This window comes from Aptenodytes patagonicus, chromosome 4, assembly GCF_965638725.1.
Source record: "Aptenodytes patagonicus chromosome 4, bAptPat1.pri.cur, whole genome shotgun sequence".
Classification (NCBI taxonomy): Eukaryota; Metazoa; Chordata; class Aves; order Sphenisciformes; family Spheniscidae; genus Aptenodytes; species Aptenodytes patagonicus.
This window is the reverse complement of record NC_134952.1, coordinates 16,926,267-16,945,157: the sequence shown is the minus strand read 5'-3', so window position 1 is coordinate 16,945,157 and position 18,891 is coordinate 16,926,267. Positions and strand designations below refer to the sequence as shown.

Here is an 18,891-nt window from a genome sequence, read left to right as displayed (position 1 = left end):
AATTACTGTTAATCTTGCTGGTATTGTCATCTTGTTCTTGAAGCACAAAAATGAAATAATAGCTTACAGTAAGGAAGGGTGTTTGTTTGCTTACATCTATGTACATTCATCTTGACCATGTTAATGGCTCTGTTGTAGTCCAGTGGAGCTGGGCACTCGCCTAAAACTGGTATATGATTGTCAGAGCTACAAAGATTTTTCAAGCGTAGCTATTCTTTAATTGTGTAATTTGAGGTTTAAAAGAAGCTATCCATCAAGTGATTTCTTAATGCAGAGTTACTATTTTTTCTTGCAAAGGAAGGATGGGATTACCTGGTCTTAAATTAATGGCAGAAAACTTCTAAGATCCAATTCTTAATAATCCTAATACTAGTTTACACATTGCTTTCAACCTGATGAAAAATCAATATTTCTGATTTTTGTTTCAGTCTTGATTTTAAGTATTGTGTACTGCAAAACCCCTAAATTGACCAGTTAAGTATGAAGAACTTTAGAGGAGAACAGCAGCCATAGGTTAGTGTAACTATCTCCTTGTCATGCTATTACTTGGAATAAATTGGGTACATTCTGTGACCTTGTGCTTTACGTCACTGCTGGCACCGCAGCAGCCCTTGGATTATCGATGTGCCTTCCCCAGTTTACATGAAATAAAGTTTATGTATGGTGTGGGTTTCTTTTTTTTTTAAGGGTTTAATAAATGAAATTAGTACTGAGTTTAACAGCTCCTGGCTACTTCTAGAGAACGCCTGAATCAGCCAAAGGTCTCTGAAGTGTTTCAGACAGAATTTGCAATGCGATTGACTGTTGTTTGGCCTGTTGCTCAGGCTGTTTGGATTACGTAGAATTCTTAAATTTCATGAGGCTTCAGGAGGCACAACTGTTTCTCCTGTGGTACTGCTCCTCGATTCAAGTTTGCATTCCAAACACAAACACAGTTGTGCTCTAACTTACCATTGTTTAAATGTAATGTCTTCAAAAGTCCAGAAAGCTCCCAGGTGTATCTAACACCTGTGGCTGTGATAATCAGTTTAGTGTGGTGTGTTTTAAGCCTGCTCAGGGATCACACACGCACTGTGCTTTATATTTTTGACCAGTCAGCAAACATCCTTAATACAGTCCATTTCCTCCCCTTTGCCGTTCTCTTGGGATTCTCCACCTGAGTTTGGGGGGTGGTGGTTTTCTTTTTGGACTACTAAACTCCTGCACTAGTTTTCCTTGTGTAGAGCTGGTGAAAAGTGGACCTCGGGGTGTAGCAGCTGCTGCCTGTTAATAGTCTTGGTCCCCCATCATAAGACTTCATCAGTCCTGGTAATGAAATTACAGATCTGACCAAGTGACTTTGTTGCTAGGCTACCTGTCCTCTGAAAAGCCCATTTTCCTCAGCTTCAGCTGACCTTTTTAACGTACCGATTGCTGATTCAAGTACAGTTATTAAACTTCAATATCCTCTCCATAGTTCCTAATCTCTTGGATAACTGCTGGAAGCCTCAGTAGGAGAGGTGAATATGCAAGCATTTCATGTTACAGTGGCTTCTATAACAATACAATTATAACAGGAATTCTTAAATTGGATGCACAAATGGATTCTTTATTTATTCCAGTTTTATGAATGATATAGGTAGGTTCAACAGAAGTTTGAGTCCTGAAAAGATTTTGAGTCAGGAGGATGAGAAGATGCTATTTTGTATCAGAACTAATTTTGTGATTTTTTTTTTTTCTTTTAACCCAACAGCAAAATACAGTAGTTTTGTCTAACCTTCCTGTTACGTACTTCAGCAGCCTTGTTTACATTTTTACGTCAATCAAAATGCCAAGCATTTGGGAGCAAATGGGATTCTCGGCAAAAAGGGTCTTTGGGGACTGACTTCAGGTATTATAGAACCTTATGGGTAGAATGAATGATTTTGAGACGGTCCTTGATCAAGAGAAATGCTACATTAGAAACCAAACTTCACCATTATTGAGGTCTGAATCACAAAATGGCTGGAGGTGAGGAGGCTATCCTGAAGACGTATTTCTGCAGCCATCTCCTCTGCTTGTTCAGACTTCTGCTTTTCCCTGTGGGAAGTCTATCCTGCAGTTTCATCTAGTACCACTGCTCTGTATGTTGCGTTCTCTGAGCTTAGAATAGGATAGAAATGGTCTTCGGAGCCAAGATCTCTTCCCGTTTGTGGTATGTGCATAACAATGCATGCCTCGAATCCTAACACAGTGCATCACAAACATACGAATTTTTTTCTGACCTGTCAGTAGTTGGTCTAAAAGATACTGGAAAAAAACCCAAACCCTTAACTTTGCCCTATTTTCTGTCTCTGCTGAGGCTAAGTAAATGTGTTTTTCCATAATGACAGTCATTTTGCTCATATGTACAGCATGTAATGTACAGTTGGCACAGCTGAGGTGGAGTTGCATAAGTACTTGGCAGATGTCCAGTGTGTTTTGGTTGTGTTGCTCGTGGTTGCCAGGAATTGGCAATGCAATGTCAGAATGAATAAGTGCATTTGGTTTTGTTTTTTGGTTTTTTTTTAACGATTGAAGTTTTATGTAACTCAATTTATGGTTATTTTTGATATATGTAAGTATTATGTATGAACATAAAAGTCTCAGATTCCCATTTCTAGTAAACCCCTTAGATTCCAGAATCTTTGTAAACTAAAACACTTCTGAATACTCCAGTGGCTTGTTTTCTGAATTAAATTAAAATATTTCTATTTTTAGAATGCCTGCTCTTGTATATTGCTGTAGGCTATGATTCTTGAAGCTGCACGTGGAATAAAACATAAGAATGGAAAAAATACTGTTTTTCTACATTCACCAAAGGAAAATGCAGTTTTAAAACATATTGTTGCTAATGGTGACTGTACGCATGTAAAAACGGCACTACCGTGTTACCTAGAACTTTGTGCTGTCTTGATTTGTTGGTTCTTGGTTCATTGGAAATCTTTTCTAACAGCTGGTGTAGTTTGTATTCGCTTGGTAGGACTCGGTGTTCCTTGTGGATAATATGTCCGTAAAGGTAGGCTCAGAGGCCTACGATAATGGCTTCTTAGTAAGGACTAAAGTGTAGATCTGGGAAAGTGGCTAAGCCTTTCAGTTATCTGTCGGGCTGGGGACATTGCATTGATTTCTACCAGGAAATCTTTTTACATTTGTTTATCTCAAGGTTGCACAAGATTGATTTATGTTCCTTAAATACAACTTTGATTTTACTGGCTTCTTAAAGCTAATGCTATAACTGCATTGTTCTCTCAAGGATGATCTTCCTTTAAAAAGTTATCTTACTACTTTGCTGTTTCTTAAGCTCTGTTCATTCATGTGGAATGAGACAGTTGCCTTCAGAATTCATGAGATTAAATGTAACACGCTTTTCTTTACAATGTGCATTATTGCATATATTATGCTTTGTTAAACTTCTGTAGTTATCATTAGTCCCTTGTAATATTTCTAAAATTCTTTTTTTTTTTTTCTTCAGAGCCTGTGATGGGAAATGCAGTTATATAGTTGCCACTGGAAATCAGAGAATTGTGCAATTAAATCCCTTAGTTTACTTAAATGTCATTCACAAAGCACAACATTGTTGTAAAACTGTTCCATTAACTTATTTTGGGGAGTTAACAGAATTCGAGTGTGAATGGCTTACTGTTATAATGAACTGTAAGAGGAAACATACATGAAATGACCATGCATAATGAGTTTTTGAAAGTTCTAAAACAAGTCTGAGGGTTTTATATAGAATTTGTCAGTTCCTGTTAACAAATAAAAATCAAATGGCAAGTCATGAAGGTTAAAATTATGAATTCTGTGAATACTTTCACAAGTCATGTTAATAGGGATATTATATAAATGTTTGTTAATCTGTAGTATTCAAGTGCCGATATTAATTCTGCCCACTTCTGGAGGAAGTTGTGTTAAATTATATTTTAATGCACCAATTAGATAAGTTATGGGAAAGTTACTATTCAAATAGAAGACTAGTTTGCGTATTCTTATCTATGCACTTGAATCTCTGATTTTTTTTTTTCTATTGCGCTTGAAGATTGGAATTAAAAGCATTCATTACTCTAATTTTTTGTCTTTGAAGTGAGTTGCTCGAATTGCAAATTCAATTTTTATTTTTGCCAGTTTTCTTTATAAAACTGAAGGTTTTCAGCTTTTATGTTATAAGTAATGGGAGCAATGAATTACAGGAGCCTAATACCTGTTCTAAGGATTTAACTTGACCTTGGCATGATTTTCATTGATTTTTTTATGAGCTTTTCTTTCTTCTAGCTTTCCAAGACCAACTTCTCCAACAACAATGATTTTCGGGCTCTTCTGCAATCTCTTTATGCCACATTCAAGGAATTTAAAATGCATGAGCAGATTGAAAATGAGTGTATCATTGGTTTACTTCAGCAACGTAGCCGGACAGTGTACAATGTGCACTCGGACAACAAACTCTCAGAGATGCTTAGCCTCTTTGAGAAAGGGTTAAAGAATGTAAAGGTAAGTAGACTATAAGAAGGACTTGGGTCCTAAGGAGACCATGCTGTGATTACGTATTAGTTTGCCTCAACTTTTCTTAATACTCTCTACAAATAAACTAAGGAGGAAGAAGAAACATTTGTGGTTTCTTGATACAGTAGTGAAAACTTTCCAGTCTGAAACACAGATTTCTTTTTTTTTTTTTGCCATTCATCACAGTTAGTAAATTTCTAGTAAAAATTCTTTTCAGAGGTGTATTTTGTGACAGAAGTCCATCACTGCATAGTTGGAGGTGTTTTGGAGAGACAACATGAAAGTTTTGAATACAAAGACTGCTCTGCTAATTGGTCAAAACAGTTTCTGACTATAGAAATAATGTTTTCTATTACTCAGGGTTTCCTAACCAATTATCTTTTTTTGTGGCACATAGAATTGTATTATTGTCACAAATGGAGATGATTACCGGACCTAAAAAAAAAAAAAAAGCAAGCATTGTTTTATTCTGTTAGTGAGTCATGTACTCCTTCCAGTAATCTGTTGCTCAGTAATGCTGTTAATGTGCCAGTCCTCAAGAAACTCTAAATGTTACTTCTCCAGCTGGCTTTTTCATGATTTAAAGTTGTTAAAGTCTTCTCCAGCAGAATCCTACTTGAATTCTGCTGTGTCTTTCTTCTGGGGTACCCAACTCAACTCCCACTTCCTGCACTCTAAGTACTATAGTTTCCAGTAATAATTTTTCATCCCATATTACATTTCTAGTGCACGTGGTCCATATTTTCAATAAGAAAAATGCTAAATACGCAGTTGATTGATTCCATTTTACTATCTAAGGCTGTTTTTGACCTGGGAATCCTGCAAATAATTATTTTCCCTTGTGCATATCAAACCTTAAAATTTGTCTTTAATTGTTTGCATTAATGAATCAGAAAATGAAGGAAAGTGAAGGAGAGGGGAAATTTTAACACTTGGCTTTGTGTTATACATTCTCTGATAGGATGCTAGTGTTACTCTGTTACTTAAGTGTGGAAAACCAGATTTCTCTAGCTCTCTTTAGATATGTTAACTAACTTTTTTTGAGAGTGTGGTTAGTTTAAATTAAACTGATGGCTTAAGCTTTTTTCTGTAATAGTCAGGGTTTCTTGATGATGTAGAAGTTTGAAAAGAAAAACTTACAACATTTACTGTAAGAGCTATGAGGAACTTCAGTATGTTGCAATTACTGGGCAGACTTCAGAACCAGCATCTTATTACTGGCACAGAGAACAAGCTAACAAATTGATAGATGAGATTGGTCTAACTTTAACATTTAAAAGTCAGTTACATCTTTATTTAAGAGCTCTTTCCATTTCCCAAGTAAATATCTATAAAGCATGTCTGACTATAAATTCTGGTTATAATTTGGAAGCTAGAATTGTAGAATAACTAATGTAAAAAGTATGCAGTTAAAAGATGAAGTGGAACTGCTGTATCCTAGAATAATTCTTATGCAAAACATGCAAATATTTAGATCAGTCTGTTACTACTTTGAACTTCGGGTGAGACTACAGATTGGCAGACTTCAATCTTTGCTCCAAAGTAAAAATGTGATTAGACAAGTTAATTCATATCTGATAACAAAATAAATTGGAATCAGGCAGGAAGGGAATACTTTGTTTTGCTTAGTAACAGGCCAGTACAGACTGTCAGCTTGTCATGAAACTTTAAGTGAACACATTCTTACCATGAAGTAGAGCAGACATGCTGCACGCATGGGGAAGACATAATGGGCTTTACTTTGAAACACTGGTTTATTTAACAGTTCAACCCTTGAATGAATGGACAAGATTAGATAATAGTTAAATCTTTGCTTTCTTCTCAGAATGAATATGAACAGCTAAACTATGCGAAACAGCTGAAGGAGAGATTGGAAGCCTTCACCAGGGATTTCCTTCCTCATATGAAAGAGGAAGAGGAGGTAGGTAAAAATCTTCCTCAAATATTATGCTGATCTTCCTTGGGGTTTGGAATGACTGAATAGAGACAAAGGGCTTAAAGGTTCAGTTTTTTCACAATTCTCTGTTTTTACTACTATGCCAATTTGCATTCAGGACTGTGGTGTCATTGTTCTGTTCTCTGACTGCAGTGTGACACATTTTGAAACAGTGAATATATTGAAAATTTATGATGAAATTCTGGTCCTTTAAAAAAATTGATAACAAAAGTCCACTGGGGCTGGGATTTGTTTGCAGCAGGTAGTTACTTAAGGGGATGTGTAGCAAAACTTAAAGGAAAAAGAGAAGTCCTGTAAACCAGTACTTCATGACTCAAACTGACGCTCCCAAACAGCCTTTGACCTATATTTGAAACATAGACTAGTACTGCCAGTCTGATGATTTATAGGTATCCAAAAACTGGGAAGCATCTTCTGGAGAGAGTAAGTCTTCCGAAGTCTGTCCAAGAGAAATCTTTTCTCATGTTTTTCTTCCTTGCCACTTTGCCTTCTGTGTGAGTACCTTGATAAGTTACATGGTTTAAGCAACTTTAAGCGCTTCCCTTTTCTGTTGGGGAAAACAGTTAAACAGCTTGCCTGAGACTATGCAGTGATCCATTGGCAAGCAGAGGGTTGGAATTCAGAACTTCTATGGTCCTGTCCTTAGGTTCATTTAATGTATGACATATTTTGGAGAGAATCTGAAACTGGAAATTCTGTGTTGGTAGGTCTGTGTAGCATTATCGACTATCTCTGTCAGCACCAGACTTATTTTTTCCTTTTTCCTTTGCTTTAGGTTTTTCAGCCAATGTTGATGGAATACTTTACTTACGAAGAACTGAAAGATATTAAGAAGAAAGTAATTGCACAGCACTGCTCACAGAAGGAGGCTGCAGAATTCAGAGGTCTTAGTAAGTGGAATCAAGCAGAAGAGCTTCAGAAGGTCTTTAAGTATTCTGTGGATGAGAAGGCAGATCAAGGTGAAGCATCTAATTAAAGTTAAAGTAATTTTCAAACTGCAATTTTTATCTAAAAAGCCACACCAGTGACATACCTAAAGTTACATACTGGCAGATAAAATAGTTTTTATAAAATGGGAATTTCTTCAAACCAGTTCTGAAACTTCAGGAACTTTACTGTTTCATACAGGCTTCTTGGCAGGTTGTAATGTAGATAGTACTTCGCTTTTTAACTGTTCTCAACCTTCTTCCACTCCCTTCCCTCCCATGGTAATATTTGAGAAAATAAACAGGCAGAAATGATAATTAACCTCTAATTTCATACTGCCATTGAAATTATATTTTCTGTTTGCAGACACTGCATTTAATTCTTGGTTTTCAGGACCGCTTTGTAAGCTTTTCTGTTGATGATTTAATAACACAGAATAGTTAGCCAACTGACAATATTTCAAATTAAAAGCAACTCACCTTCCCAGTTACACTACCTAACTTCCCTGGGCCTCTCAGGAATCAGAAAGGAAGAAACTGTGTGTATGGAGTGATGCAAGGGAATGAATCCGTGCAGTGTGTGAGTAGGTCAGATGAAATGTGCGTTCTGAAAGTGGATATTTAATTTGCGTTCATCTGTAACCACCTTTCCTGATGAAACTCAGAGTAAATGGATAACTACTAAAGTGCACTTCAGGCTTGTTTTATGACTGTCGAAGCAGCCCAAGTTGTCCGTGTTTGCAGTTTTCACTCTTAACTAACAAAGAAGAGTTGATGCCCCAAAGAAGGGGAATTAATGTACCAAAAGAGTAATACTGGGGTGTGAGACTAAGTAGAGCAAGCCCTTGTGAACTGACTTTGTGGTGTTGCTAAGATATGGTGCTCTCATTAGAAAAACTTGAAAAACTATTCTGTAATCAGATTTTTTTTTTAAGAAACTTGACTTCTCTGAACTACTGAACTGGTAATTTTCTGCTCTCCAGGTGAAACCTTCAGAAAAGATCATGTCCATGGTGTGAAATACTATTGAGTCTGAACAGATGAATGCCACAGAAGTAGCCTTATGGCATTACTTGCTGTTAAGTCTAGCTGGAATAGCAGTTTTGGGACAGTAGTAATTCTGCAGTGGTTGTGTTCTAGACTTCAGGGAGAAGAAAGTATGTGTCCTGCATACATTTTTAAAAAAAAAGGAAGAAAATAACACAGCTTGCAGTCCTGTGCAGTTTTAACTGCATTTCAGTGTGAAATTCTCTGTAGTTTACCTGCAGTGACTTGCCAGGTATATGAATAAATATATTGATTTATCACGTGAAACTGTATTTAATTATATATTTTTTGAAGTAGCAATAGATTATCACAGGGTAAAGTTTACATTATGCTCGCTTTGGAAGCTTCTTTGCAAAAAGAAACCTGATCCTTGTCTCACTGTAAAGTCTTATGCATTGTGTGTCCTAACTTTAAAAATAAATCCCTACTAATTTGTGAAACCTGCTATTTCTGAGGACTCCTGAAAACTATTTTAGAAATTTTTTTTCTCAAGTAAATTGTCCTTAAACAAAGCATTAAAAATTCTCTTAAAACAGCAAAAAAACCACTAACCAAAGCACTGAATTTGTTATTTTATATAGTTTGCAGATCTCTCTTGTACTATGGCGATAAGGGAGAGCTGTTGGAGATGGTTCCTACTGCTGTTGATTGAAGTATTAATTACAGCGGTCAAATTTTAGCCTCTAACCTAATATTTAGTACCACCTTCCAACCTGAATGGCTTGTCACCATTTGGAAGTTAAAATTAATTGTCTGTGCTAGCAGTTAAAGCTAGAAATAAAATATGAGACAGCTGCAAAGAGTGAAGTGTGGACTTCTTGCTGTGTCCCAGTCAAGAGGTTGAGCGCTTCACTGAGAGTGGTCCCAGCTGGTAGATTCTGTGTGCTAGTGCTGTTTCCTGGGAATGTGGCAAAGCAGGTGTATATTTTGTCTATGACATAAGGCGTTTTTTTCAAGCGTTTAATTTATAGCAGATACTGCTTTAATCTTGCTGTGGTTGAGCAGTAGCAGTTTACGTTTGTACAGGGCTTTTTTGGACCCTTGGGGGGTCAGGGTTGGAAAAAACTAGCAAGTTGAGAAAATGGCAAACAGAAAACTGAGCTGATGTTTTTTGTTTGTTTGTTTAAGGGGGTATTACAGTGAAAGCTTTTTAAAGCCAAAGCGATACCTATTTTTTCAACTCTCTTGCCAAACAATTGTTTAAAATTTTTTTCAGACACTATTTTTTCATTGCCCTAGTCAAAATATGATTTTCACTATTATTTAAAGCTGAGAGGCTGTGCTTCACTTAACACACACTTTCTGTATTTCAGAAACCGAAGTAACAGGGCACACCACAAATATTACTAATCTTCCTCCTGAAGTAATGCTGACCATTTTCAGTTACCTTAACCCCCAAGAGTTATGTCAGTGTAGTCAAGTAAGCACTGAATGGTCACAGTTGGCTAAAACTGGATCTCTCTGGAAACATCTTTACCCTGTTCGCTGGGCCAGAGGTAAGTTAAATTTAATTCTTCCTTTGAAAGCATGTCAATTATTAGAATTCCTGAGTCTATAGAAGACAACGTTTTAGTATAGGCTGTCATGTACAATGAACCTGACAGCTGAGCATGCTTCTGGCAAGGATAGTGCCCTAAAACTTAGTTAAATGTTAAAAATCCCCCAAACATACTTCCACCTAAAAGTTGTCTCGGTTGTAACTCAGAGTAGCTCTTGTATACAAGCTGTTGATTAGTTTTAGTGAGGTTTGTTTGCTTGTATGAATGCTAACAAGTATATTCACTAATACAAATCTTAATTATGATTTAAGAATCTAAGGGGTTTTGAATTACAAATGCTGCTGGTACACCTGTATCAGTAATATTTTTATTTCATTAGGTTACTAGGTAGAAATAAAATATACCTATTTTTGTTAGTTCCTGACTAGTATGTTCTCCTCTGAGAGGTCTGTCTTGTGATTCAGACATAACTGCAGAACGGAAGTTTAAAACAAATGGAGTTCTAACATTTCCTCACAACCTATTCTTACTTTTTATATTCAAACTTCAAAGAAAACTGTATGAATGTTAGTTTTAGTATTGATTCTTTAGATATATTACTTCAATAACTTCTACTGCAGTAAGGACTAAGTGTTTTTTTTTAATAACTTCTGTTCCTCAAACTCTCCCGTTAATTAAAATTTCCTAATGAGAAGTGTAACCTTTGCAAAAGTACCTGTTCAAATAGACAAAATACTCTGTATTCCAGTGAGGCCAGTTACAAGTCATCAGGGTATATTTGTAGCTTTAAATATTTCTATTTGTATTTGTCCATGTTTATGTGAGTATTAAACAATCACTGGACTATGCAGGCTTCACAATTGCTGCCATGTCAGTGTAGTTGAGCAAAAAGGAGACCTGTGCTGTTTAAGCTATATTTTATGTGCCTTTGCAAGATTTTAAGAGAGAAAGCTAACAACGCATAACTTAAATTTTGAGATACATAAAAGCTAAAAACTTCTTTCTGTCCGGACCTTTGTGGCTTCTAAAATCTGTACAAGGCAGAGAGGAGTTAAATTACTTTTGGGTCTGAATTAATTTTTTTGGTTGGATAAATCTTACTGAAAATAATAGATTGGTCCCTGAGCTGCAAAAGACTGAGTGGAGAGGAGGGGTTTCAGAGTTTAAACTGTTAAATTTTCATCTAAAACCTAGTTGTCTTGATAATTCAGTGCTACACAGAAGAAATAATTGGCAACTGCTTAAAATGACTTATTCCTAAACCTGTTTTTGGCACAATGGGAAGCTAGTCTCATGATGTACTATCTATACTACTAAAGCTGTTTGTGCAGAAGTGCCCTAAACTGGGTGGAAGCTTCTCAAACAGGATTTACTGCCAGAGGGGAAAAAAAGAACATAAAATTACAGGCTTAGTTAAATTTTTAACTTTTTTTTCCTAATACAGAGAGGGCTTCTGAAGCTTTTTATGTATTATAAAGATGGGTGAAAAAAGATGAGAAATGTTAGCGAAATCTTTTGCTTCACAGTTGGTTGACAGTCAATTAGGATTTCATTGTCACTGTGTTGCTCATATAAGAAACCTTGTTCCTTTAGATACTGTTCAACAGGGGTTGCTCTTGCTTTGGGATAGTAGGATCCCCCACTAGTGAGAGAGTAGGATAAGTTGTTTCTGTTCTAAGTGTGTCTATGCTGAGGGAGGCAGCAGACCTGCTTATGCCAAGCCCAACACGACAATATACCCAAACTAGAAGTAAATTATGCCTCTGCAGTAACCCTTTGGGAGAGGGGGTGCCCTACCAGCTAAAACAGTGGAGCTGTTGCTGATACTCATGTTCATCTAGATGTTCTAAAAAATGATTGTCTATTGATTTGAGTCACATGTATGTTATAATCGAGTATTGGATAGCTGTTGTAAGTAGGCTACTTCTGGAACTTGGGTTTCTTGATCCTGGAGTTGTCAGGTGCAATGACTAAAACCAGGCTAATAAAATACATCCTCGTTGACTGTATATTTGTGAGATTCCAGAGGAAAATGGAAATGTCTTAAACCAAGTATTATACTAAAAGTTGATGGTTACTCTATCTACCAGAAAGAACTTCAGCACCTACACAGTCCAAATGTTCCATAATCGTTTCTGTTATTTTTGCAATCGTATTGGTCCCTACCAAGAAAATAAGGACAACAGGCATGTCTCAGAATAGCATAATAGGCTATGAGTTCTGTAACAGTACTGAAACTGTTCAGGAGTCTTTTGAAGCTTTAAAACACAGATCAAACAAGGTTCAGTCCAACCTTAGTTGAGATGAATGCAAAATTCATTTCTATCTTTAGGTCAGGTCGCAGTATACTGAGAAGTTTATTGTTGCTGTTTTCTGTAGTGATGAGAAGTTTGTCTTAATTTCTTTTTTCTTTTTCCCCTTTCCTTCTTTTTTTGGGGGGGATGAATAGGTGATTGGTATAGTGGTCCAGCAGCAGATCTTGAGACAGAACCTGATGAGGAATGGGTAAAAAATAGAAAAGATGAAAGTCGTGCTTTCCAGGAATGGGACGAAGATGCTGACATAGATGAATCTGGTAGGTAAATGTGATTTTGGTGATTTTTTTTTTTTCCCCCCTGAAGATGACATAGCTATAAGAGATAAATGTGTAAAATGGACTCTATTCTGTAAAATCAGTTTAAAATACAGATTTTTTTCTTAGTTTATTCCAGTACATTAAAATAATGACAAATGCAGTAATACTTACGTTCTGTCTAGATTAAGTGCTTACTAAGCCGAGTAGACTTATACAGTAAAAAAGAACTTGGGAAGTTTTGTCTAGCAACTACTTAAGATTCCTGAAAGGAGTGCTCTTTTTCCTCATCTTCATCTCATCCTGACTCCCAGCTGGGTGAAAAAAAGGGGTGGGGGGGAGAAGCAGGCAGCTGGTTTTAATGAGCTGAGCTAACTCATCTAGGAGAGAGCAACCATGAGTGCAGGTAGAAGATGACTTATGGGTATGTGTCTGGAGTTAGGAAGGAGGTAAAAGCTAGGCTTCATCTCTTCAGGAAGTTTGCATGAATCATCTTGCATCCTGATGCATTCTAGGCTTAATTTAAAATTTGTCTTAAGCTGTTATATCGCAGGATGCGAAATGCTTTGTGAGATAGATAGTATTTCAATGTATAAAGCAAGTCGGTGGAAACAGATGCCCCAGACAGCCCTGATTAGTACATAATCTGTAGTCAATATTTCTCCAAGTCCGTTAATGATAATTTTCTGTTAAGACTCTTACTGTTTACTTGCCGTTGGAGTTAAACTCTTCAGGATTGTCAGAAAGACAAGCAGATAGTTTTTAAAGATGAGGCTTAAGTAGTATGTTGAACTAGAGTTCAGCAAAAGTTTTTGATGTAAGGTACTTTCTGAAACTTATGCCTTGTTATGCTTTCTTTAGTTTCCTGATAACTTATTTGATGTAAGATGGCAATGTGAATTCCAAATGACTCAAAGCATATTTTAAGTCTTTCTCTTTGGTTTTATTTTGCAGAAGAAGCAGCTGAAGATTCACTTGCCATTAATATAGCACAAATGGAAAAACGTTTACTTCATGGCTTAATTCATAATGTCCTCCCGCATGTAGGCTCCTCAGTGAAGACATTAGTATTGGCTTACAGTTCTGTAGTGTCTAGCAAAATGGTATGTAATTTGAAACTGGCATTTAATAATTATGTCTATGCAGCCTCTAATTGAAAACTGATGTGCCTGAGTTTAAAACACTGGGGTAGTGAAAATGAGTTGCAATTCAAGAGAATGTTAATTCGTATGTTGTCTCTTGACACTGTGTGCAGCCTTATTGGCTTGTGTCTTTACTGATTATTTTCCTTTCCTTTTCCAGGTTAGACAGATCTTGGAGCTTTGCCCCAACTTGGAATATTTGGATCTCACTCAGACTGATATTTCAGATTCTGCATTTGAAAGGTTAGATAATTGTTGTTTCCTTTAAAAATAAAATAAAAATCCAGCTTTTTGAGGGGGAAAAACATTCAAACATGTCTTAGTCCATTGCCAATAAAGAGAGAAATAGAGAAATCACATTCAGGATTCACACAAAACTAAGAACTAAACCAGAGTAACAAATCAATGAAATAGCAAGTGAAGCATGTAACTTTGTAATGGCCATTTAAAATGCTCTGTCTTCACTCTTGGATCTGTATTACCTATCAATGTGTAGCTATCTATAACAATAATTGTGTTTTGTTCTAGTATTAACAACTTGAAATTGTCCATAGATTTTTGCGGAGTCAGTCAGTTATGGTAGTTCTTGGTCCGATATAGCTGGTAGTGTTTGAAATACTGCTATTAAGACACTGATCAAATGGTGGGCAAAGCTCTAAGGCTTAGGTGTAGTAACTGTGGGTTCCTGAGTTTTACTGAAGCCTGCAGAAATTTTATTGATGTCAGTGGGATAGTGCATGGATGCAGAGCCTGCACCAATAGGTCTTACTGTGATACTGAAACTCAGTGGCTATTTCAGTGTTCAATACTTTCATCATACAGTGCTCTCAAGTTTTTTGTGTTAACAACATGGAAAATTTTACCAGCATGGATGCTGGTAACAGCACTCTGCAGCTTGTGCAAGAAGTTTTACTTGAAATGAAAGCCTTATGGAATTTCTGTGGCTCAGAAATCAGTCTATGTGAGCTTTTGTCAATCTCTAGTGAAACTTATATTATTTGCTGCTCCTCATATATCTATAGTTCCAACACCCCAATTTGTAACTCAAAAAATGAGTTTGGCTTGCTGTAAATATAAGTAATCACTTATGGAAAGTAAGTGATAGTTAACATAAGCTATGGATAGGTAAAGATCACTTAAATAAGCTATATACTTTTATAGCTAATAATGTAACAATATTATTGTAGATCAAATTTCTGTTTCAGGTGAAAAAGAAAAGGCTGAAGGGGTGAGGTTTTGTTAATATGAAAAAGTCTGATTTCATTACCATCTTTAATCATTTTTATGGAATAATTAATACTGTACACAGAATATATTTGAGGAATCCAGCTATTCTGTCTGAAAGAAATGGGAAATGACAGAAGGATATATGATCTAATTATGCTGATATTTCAATATGTATAAACAGCCAAGCTTGAGAAACTCAAATACTAGAAATGACAACTATTAAAATACTTTGAACTGAATATTACGTCAGGTGTATTTTTTTTTTTCAGGGGTGAAATTTTCTATTTCAGTAAGTTTGCTTTTTTCAGCCTTCTGAGAAGTTAACTGTGATGTCTAGTAACTTAGATGGCTCTTGGTAACTGCATTATACACAACAGAAGCTGCTTTTTGAAATTGTTCTCACATATGTATTTGGTGTTTGCAGTCTGATCTACTATTTAAAAATTTGTTCAACGTATGGCGAATTTGGACTTCTTTTAACTCTCAGTATATGGAAAAAATACAGGTTGTTACCGATTCATGATTCATTTCACATTTCTTTAGACATAATTTGTCTAGGCATATATACAGCACTTGAGTATCAAGTCTAACTTGTCTGGGTTTTTTTCTTTAAATGCTCTGTGAATTAATATAAGTATTTTACTTATGAAATGTTCTTTTGTGTATTTAGCCTTAACACCTGTTTCTGAATGAAAACTAAAAAAATAAAAATACTAACCAAACAAATCACTTTTTTCCCTGATTTCAGTTGGTCTTCAGTTGGTTGTTGTCAAAATCTCCGCCACCTTGATCTATCTGGATGTGAAAAAATCACAGATGTGGCTATAGAGAGGATTTCCAGAGCACTGGGTATCATCATATCAACTCACCATAACAGAGGTATTCTGAAAAGCTGCAGAAACAGGAATGCTAAGACTTTGTGGAAAAACAGAGAGATTACTCTGCAGCCCAACAAGAAGTATAATTGTTTGCATGAAATCAACAATGAAAACCTCATTGAGGGAGGAGGTAGTGAGCAGCATTGGACTAAACCTGATGGCTCAGAAAACTTCAATTCTGCTTACGTGTGGATGCTAGATGCAGATGATTTAGCTGACATTGAAGATGCTGCAGAGTGGAGACACAGAAATGTTGAAGGATTTTGTCTTATGGAACCAACATCCCATATTAATTGTTCTGCATCTTGCTACAGTAGAGACATTTATGGATTAAGGACTAGAGGGTGGCAGCAGCACTGTGCTTCTACTGACTTGATTTACTGCGGTCACTCATTTTGTTGTGCTGGGACAGCACTAAGAACTATTCGAGCACTTCCAGAGTCCTCTGCACTGTGTAAAAAACCAACAAGGACTAAGCAGTCAGAGAAAAAAGACTTGGTGTACTCCGGGAGTGAAAAAACAGATGAAGAGACTGCACGAGTTCTTCAGTTTCTCAGTCTGTCTGGATGTTACCAGATCACAGACCGTGCTCTCAGGTGAGGAGACATTTTTGAGCTATTTTGCTGCAGTATGTTTTTTCTAATTTTATTTGTGGGTCATTCTGGGGTGAATCTGCCTAGTTTTGGTAGAAACATTTTTATTGAAGAAACTCCGGTAAGTTTTAAGTGGTCTTTGCATCTTAAAATACTTATAGTACCAGACTTGAAAACTTTCTCCAGCTTTTCCTTTGGGGATTTTAAAAAAAAAAAAAAAAAAATCTTTTAGACGTATCCTCTGAAGTCAAGTATTTTTGTGAATTTGTTGTTCTAGGCAGTATTAATGCTTTTAGATTTGATGTTTAGTGATTTCTTGTTAGGAAATTGTGTTGATTCACTGATTTTTTTCGTTATGCCTGTCAATACACTTGAAACTTTATAAAACAGGAGTAACATCTCATTTAACCTGCCTGGATAATGATATAATTTATGGAGAGGCTGGATCGATGGGCCAAGACCAATCATATGAGGTTCGAAAAGGCCAAGTGCCAGGTCCTGCACTTGGGTCACAACAACCCCGTGCAACACTACAGGCTGGGGGAAGAGTGGCTGGAAAGCTGCCTGGTGGAAAAGGACCTGGGGATCTTGGTCAACAGCCGGCTGAGTATGAGGCAGCAGTGTGGCCAAGAAGGCCAATGGCATCCTGGCCTGTATCAGAAATAGTGTGGCCAGCAGGAGTAGTGATCGTGCCCCTGTACTCGGCACTGGTGAGGCTGCACCTCGAATACTGTGTTCAATTTTGGGCCCCTCACTACAAGAAGGACGTTGAGGTGCTGGAGCGTGTCCAGAGAAGGGCAACGAAGCTGGTGAGGGGTCTGGAGAACAAGTCTTCTGAGGAGCAGCTGAGGGAACTGGGGTTGTTTAGCCTGGAGAAGAGGAGGCTGAGGGGAGACCTCATCGCTCTCTACAACTCCCTGAAAGGAGGTTGTAGCGAGGTGGGTGTCAGTCTCTCCTCCCAAGTGACAAGTGATAGGACAAGAGGAAATGGCCTCAAGTTGTGCCAGGGGAGGTTTGGATTGGATATTGGGAAAAATTTCTTCACTGAAAGGGTTATCCAAGCATTGGCACAGGCTGCCCAGGGAAGTGGTTGAGTCACCGTCCTTGGAGGTATTTAAAAGATGTGTAGACGTGGTGCTTAGGGACATGGTTTAGTGGTGGACTTGGCAGTGTTAGGTTTACAGTTGGACTTGATGATCTTAAGGGACTTTTCCAACCTAAATGATTCCATGATTCTATGATAATTTTGTATATGCAGAACATCATGTTAAATATGACTTCATCTAGCAATTAAAGGAGGAGAAAAAATTGTTGACTTGAACATTGAGATGGCTTCAAGAGTTACAAAATTTCCTGTGTGTGATAATATTGCCATTGATATTTTGTATTGTGTCAGAAAAATGTAGTTAATTGGTTCATAATGAAAATGGGATGAGGCTGAAGTACTTGCAGCCACCTGCTGAGGTGTGCTGCAGCACTTAGGGCTAATTAAAGCTTCTTGGAGTGGGAAGACTTCATGCCTACCTGTACTGTATGCTGTAGTCAACTAAGAAATAGTGTGAGGTGCTGCTGGCATTGATTTGTCTCTCCGGAGACTTCATCCCCATTTGATGTTCAGAAGTACCAGCTGTGCAGATGTCTCCAGTAGTGGTGGTTCTCATGTGTTTTGGATAAAAGACAGTATTTAAGAGCTGAGAATGTGCTGCAAAGTGCTTCTTGCACTCACCAGAATAGTTTGAGTCCCTGAGGAAATAGAATGAAACCTCCTAACAGAAACACATTCCAGTTCATTTCATAGAGAAGTTGTTAACTGATAGCTGGTTTTGTGGTCAACAGTTCTACTTCTGCCTGCTGACAGGAGAAAATTGTACAGTGATGCTCTGAAGGCATTTTCAGTTTTATGTCCTGGCTTGGATCTGTAGCTTGGTGATTCAAGCCTGGTGGTTTTTTCAGGTGGGTGAGCTTGTTTGTGGTTGAACTTGGGCTGGCTGCCCTGTGAGCTCACAGAGGAGCAAGCAGCCTAACATGGAGTGGTTGCTCAGGTGTGATACATCCATGAGGCTGCTGCATCAGCAGCCAAACTCTCTTGCACTCAGAGGAAAAATAGAGAATTCCACTTGAATAATAAGGTGATGTGTTGGCAGAGAGAGGGTCTGTTGTCAGCCCTAGGAAAATACAGATTTGAGTTCCAAAATAATTTTAACCAAAAAAATATAAGACACTCAAACTTTCGGAAGTGTAATGCACCAGACTTGGGAGTGTCATACTTTCAGGGTGGGTTGAGGAATATACATCACCTTGGAAGAGTTGCCAAAATCAGTGGTGTTTTGGAGAAGAATGTTTTGGTAGTTCTTTGAAATGTTTGGTCATCTCTGGAGTCATTCATAAATGAAGTGATTTACCATTCAAGTCTGTCAGAAGGAATTGTTACTTTCTGTAGAAATCGGTTCATTTTTCAGGTCTGTTATACTGCTGCAGGGGTGATCCCCTTTATAGGGTATGAAGCTGCCAGACTTAAAACTACATGGTTGATTAGAGGTGTGTGTTGTTTGT

General features: G+C 37.2%; 1 protein-coding gene across 1 annotated transcript in view; it reads left to right on the top strand.

The window, feature by feature from the left end:
* FBXL5 (F-box and leucine rich repeat protein 5) overlaps positions 1 to 18,891 on the top strand; it is a 37,064-nt gene that overhangs the window by 9,389 nt on the left and 8,784 nt on the right. The window contains exons 2-9 of the mRNA XM_076335963.1: positions 4,270 to 4,485; positions 6,323 to 6,418; positions 7,230 to 7,413; positions 9,741 to 9,923; positions 12,376 to 12,501; positions 13,453 to 13,601; positions 13,801 to 13,883; positions 15,616 to 16,341. Coding sequence (XP_076192078.1) covers positions 4,270 to 4,485; positions 6,323 to 6,418; positions 7,230 to 7,413; positions 9,741 to 9,923; positions 12,376 to 12,501; positions 13,453 to 13,601; positions 13,801 to 13,883; positions 15,616 to 16,341 — 1,763 coding nt within the window. The remainder of the gene's footprint in view (positions 1 to 4,269; positions 4,486 to 6,322; positions 6,419 to 7,229; positions 7,414 to 9,740; positions 9,924 to 12,375; positions 12,502 to 13,452; positions 13,602 to 13,800; positions 13,884 to 15,615; positions 16,342 to 18,891) is intronic.